This window comes from Atta cephalotes, assembly GCF_000143395.1.
Source record: "Atta cephalotes unplaced genomic scaffold scaffold00014, whole genome shotgun sequence".
Lineage (NCBI taxonomy): Eukaryota > Metazoa > Arthropoda > Insecta > Hymenoptera > Formicidae > Atta > Atta cephalotes.
In genome coordinates, this window is record NW_012130078.1 from 4,364,964 (window position 1) to 4,369,544 (window position 4,581).

At 30.2% G+C, this 4,581-nt stretch overlaps 1 protein-coding gene across 1 annotated transcript in view; it reads right to left on the reverse strand.

Annotated features, from left to right (window-relative positions):
* Positions 1–393: 393 nt before the first annotated feature.
* The window catches only part of LOC105617899, a 6,471-nt gene continuing 2,283 nt past the window's right edge, over positions 394–4,581 (reverse strand). The window contains exons 3-4 of the mRNA XM_012199438.1: positions 2,556–2,672; positions 394–559 (exon numbers count right to left, since the gene is read on the reverse strand). Of these exons, the coding sequence (XP_012054828.1) occupies positions 394–559; positions 2,556–2,672 (283 nt within the window). The remainder of the gene's footprint in view (positions 560–2,555; positions 2,673–4,581) is intronic.

Sequence of the window (4,581 nt, forward strand, 5' to 3'; positions counted from 1 at the left end):
AATCGATTTTTGTAATTTGGTTCTTAAAATATTTTAATGACTAAAATTATCTACACCTCAACTATAAATTGAGATATGAAATTAAGATATGAAAACAAATTTTTATTTTATTTTTATTTTGTTTATTTTACTTTTCAAAAAGTCGCTCCATACGTCTCAAATTTTCTGATTACAAATATTGCAGTTACATGCGATTTTCTCATTTTTGCAGTAATTTTAACATAAAGAAATCCATTTTTGACGGAAGTTCCCAATATGTATAGTTTTAATCCTTTCAATCCTTAAGATTCTTCCTGACAGAAATGACATATGTTATAATTAAATGGGTAATTCGCAACAAGATTCGAGTGTATTTTAATTCTGAAAGAAACGAAGACGATTTCGACAATTCGATTAAGGGAACACAATCTCTGTAAATGATTCTAACGGTGACTCGATACAGTCGGGATACATAAGGATGCAATCACCGCCAGATCTACCCAATCGTTCGGCTTCCTGATACAATTTGTTGGCGCTCCGGTGATTGGAATTAATCGCTACCGGCAAGTCCTCCGTGGGCCTGCGAAGGAGATTCAGATTAAATCGTTTCGAGCTTTTACTTCCTGTCAAGCTTAAGACTATTCAACACCGGGTGTTATCTAATATCTTCTGAAGCATCTTGTAATTTAAACGCTCATTGTTTTGACAACTCAGAATTATTGTATTAATTTTCCTTTCATTTAGAATTCGCAATATTTATATAATACATATATCGACATATTTTCTAATTAATGCAAGATAAAATCGAAACTATAAATTGATTATCGCGTGAATTTTAGAGACATAGTTTATATCGTTTACGGAATGTATGTACAAATAGCAACAAATAATATTATTAGCATAAATTATATTATTCATATAAATAATATTAATAATGTAAATAATATAGTTACCGCTATTACTATACATTAAAATTATAATTTCTGCCGCTTTGTAATATTTAATAAATCTTTGACCACATTTGCAAAATGCCTTAATTTATCTCGTTATCGTTTCCCATACATTATAATAATTATTGAACCGATCATGAATCTATATGGATATTTCGGATATTTATCGAAAGTCTCAGAAATTTGCATACTCGACAATTAATGGCTCGTCGGCATTAATTTGTGAAATATACTTGACAACGAAAGCTTACTCGTGAAATCTCTCGTGGTGGAGTGCATTGGTGTTTTGTTAGATTATTTTAAAAGAGATTTCCGAGGGCCGGAGAGATCAGGGAAGAAATATTATAAGGCAATGTCTGATGAAAACTTGGACGAAACACTTCCAGAACTTAATGTACGCGCCAGACTTAGTCGTGCAATTACCGCGCCGGTGTTAGCTCGGGCGCAATTTCCTTCGAACATACGCGGGCGTGGGCGCGTTTGGAATAGCAAATTCGTGGTTTCTGGTTACAGGACGGCTTGTAGCCAGCCGACGGACGAGCGAATATTTTACATGATGTAACAGCCATCTGCTACTCGACCGACGCTCAATTAGAATTCTGCCAAACGTGAGGTCGGATTTTATGGTCGTCCAGGCAACTGTGTGTACGCGTAACCACGCAATCACGTGTCAAAATTGTAAACTCTGCCTACGTATATATTCATGTTTTATGAATTTTTTCCCTATCACACTCTGCAATCCTGTTCAAACAGCAAAATCCAAAACTGACATTTCGGCAATGTTTTTATACAGGAAAAACGAATTTCATTCGCGAATTCCATAAATTAATAAAAAGAAATTTATTCGTATGGAAAGAATAGTTTTGCTAAAATTTAGCTATAAGATATAAATCTGAAAATAATTTTATTGGGCTACCAAAAGAATATATAGGAAATTAAAGCGTGATGAACACAATGCTGGATAAAATTTTGACAGTACAGCAATTAGAGAGAGAGAAGAAGAGTTTGAGATTCATACATAATTATTTAGTCCAACAAAATTTTTAGATTTGTATCTAATTAAATTTTTAAATATCTCAGCAAAACCATTCTTTCTGTGTGTATATTCAATCTAATCTGCACCGCGCGCTGTTTAACATTTCTGAAAATTATCTTTGATATTATATAGTATATATAATAATAATCAAATACGTATCTTCTATATTGAAAAAAAAAATGTATTATTGTATTATTTAATTTTATATATAATGAATAATTTACCAGGAGATTGTAAAAAAGAAAAAGAGACAGACAAAAATAAAACTCGGTAGAACTTTGTTCGAAAGTTCTGATAACTTATAAAGAGACAAACTTCAGTTTTATTACTAGACGAATTCGCTACAATAGGATGAGAATTTTTGCCCCGCTAACCCACATTTTACGAGCTGTATATTTGCGTACGAATATTCTCGGCGAAGCCTCTCTCTCTACATTATTTCTAACAAATCCGTCAGCTGTTAGAAACTTCCAAAGGAATTCATTACTCACGACTCTCCGGCGATAAATCTCGTTTCCAGAAGTACGCCAACGTACATAGGTTTAGTTCATGTTCAAAGCGCGAGTGCCGAAACGTTGGAATTGACTTACGTTAAAATTAGGTGGATCACTTCCCCGAGGACGTCCTGCTGAGTCCTATGGAGCGGCGTCTCCGCGAGCTCGCAGATGGTTCTCAAAAGGCACTGCCTGCCATCCTGCCAACCGTGTCTGAAAAGTCAGAAGATTGAATCTTACTTTGTAGCACGTTGCTTCGGTCATCACGTTTCTTTCTCTTTTAAGTCACTCCGCCGCGCGATTCACTCTTATTCTAATTCAACACTGAGATAATTTTATCAAAGTGATAGATGCTAGAAAATTTTTTGTTGGCAAAAGACATCAGTTTTTTTTTACAAAATGTTGTTGTCTGTACGAATTTGTATGAAATTCCGATGTAAAGTCAACTTATCTGTTATTGCGACGTTTTCAACCGTAAAAATAAGAAGAAATAATGTCAGATAAAATAAAAAATGTAATAGTAACTCTATTCTTTGAGATAAATAATATTTTATTATTTTTAGTTTTTTGTGTGTCAAAATGTAAATAAATCCATTTCTGTAGTTAGTCTCAAAGTAAACAATGTATATTAATGTATGCACTTATAATAAATAATAAACTAAATTTGAGTCAAATTTAATTCATTTTCTTGATCTAAATTGTTTAACTTCATTGTTAGTTAAATTAATGACATATTATAAATTAATAATGGCAGTGAAGGCCTATAAAAATGATTAAAAATAAATTCACGTTTGACATTATGAATTTAATAGTATAAATTACTTGATTTTGTAAAAAATATAAATAAAAATTTTGTAAAAAATAAATAAACACATAATGAAATAGTTATAATACACGCTTTGTAATTTTTTAACAAATTTTTTTAATTAAAAATTTCTTTGTAAAGCTACAATTATCAACGCAATGTCAAATGTGCGATATATAAATATCTATATTTAACTTTCGACAAACGTGTATCGCAATTAGAAAAAATAAATAATTTGTGCTTTATGACATCTTTTGTCATATTAGAGCAAAAAAATGTGATATTGATTTGTCAAAATTATTTTTCATATTCTCTGCAAAATAATTCGAGACCTTAATATACCTTTAAGTCCATCAAACAATTTCATTATTACAATTACTATTATTTTTTTGAGATAAACTTTTCGCTTATAATTATATCTCTGCAGTGTACACTCCATCCCAATGGAGTAATTACTCTATGTTCCAATTAATTTGTTCAAGTCACCGTCTTTACCCATTGCCCTTTGATACTGCAAATTCCTTACATAGAGAAAAGGTGTGAGTGAATAAATTGAAAGAAGACGCCCTTTATCACCGAAATAGTTTCAGAATTGGCAGAATTTTGCACGATCGATTGCCGTATACTATTACACAGTTGGAAAATTTGTATTAAATTTAATACATTTTACATGTTCTAAAAAGCCACCCAAATTTTTGTGCTAATTTAACATAAAATGAATATGTTAAGAAAATAATATAAATATTATATTTAAAAAACATAAAAGATAGATACTGACACAATTTGTAAGCAAATTTTAAAAACATATTTCTTCAATAAAATTAATATTTATAATAACATCAAATTAACACGGTTCAGTAAAATTAACATTTATAATATAGTCACTTAGAACTTTTATTCATTTATCTTAGAATTTGTGCTGCAATTGCATTATTTTTATGCTCATTATTCATTTATTCTTAAATTATGTTATTACACAAAAAAAATGTTGAATATCAATTTAATATAAAATATTCAAATAATAGTCATATTATGTTAAATTCATTTGGATGTTAAAAATTCAATACAATATATTTTACAACATATTTTAATGTTTTAAGGCTGATTTTAATACAAATAGAAAATATGTTTTATTGTACACGTCTTTAATTTAATAGTAAAAAATAAATGATGAATGTCTTGTGTTTACCTAAGATATATGTGTATGTGTGTGTGTGTGTGTGTGTGTGTGTGTGTGTGTGTGTGTGTGTGTGTGTGTGTGTGTGTAGTGTAGTAGTAGTAGTATAAATAAAGTAAAAAGTAAGTAGTTAAGTAGTT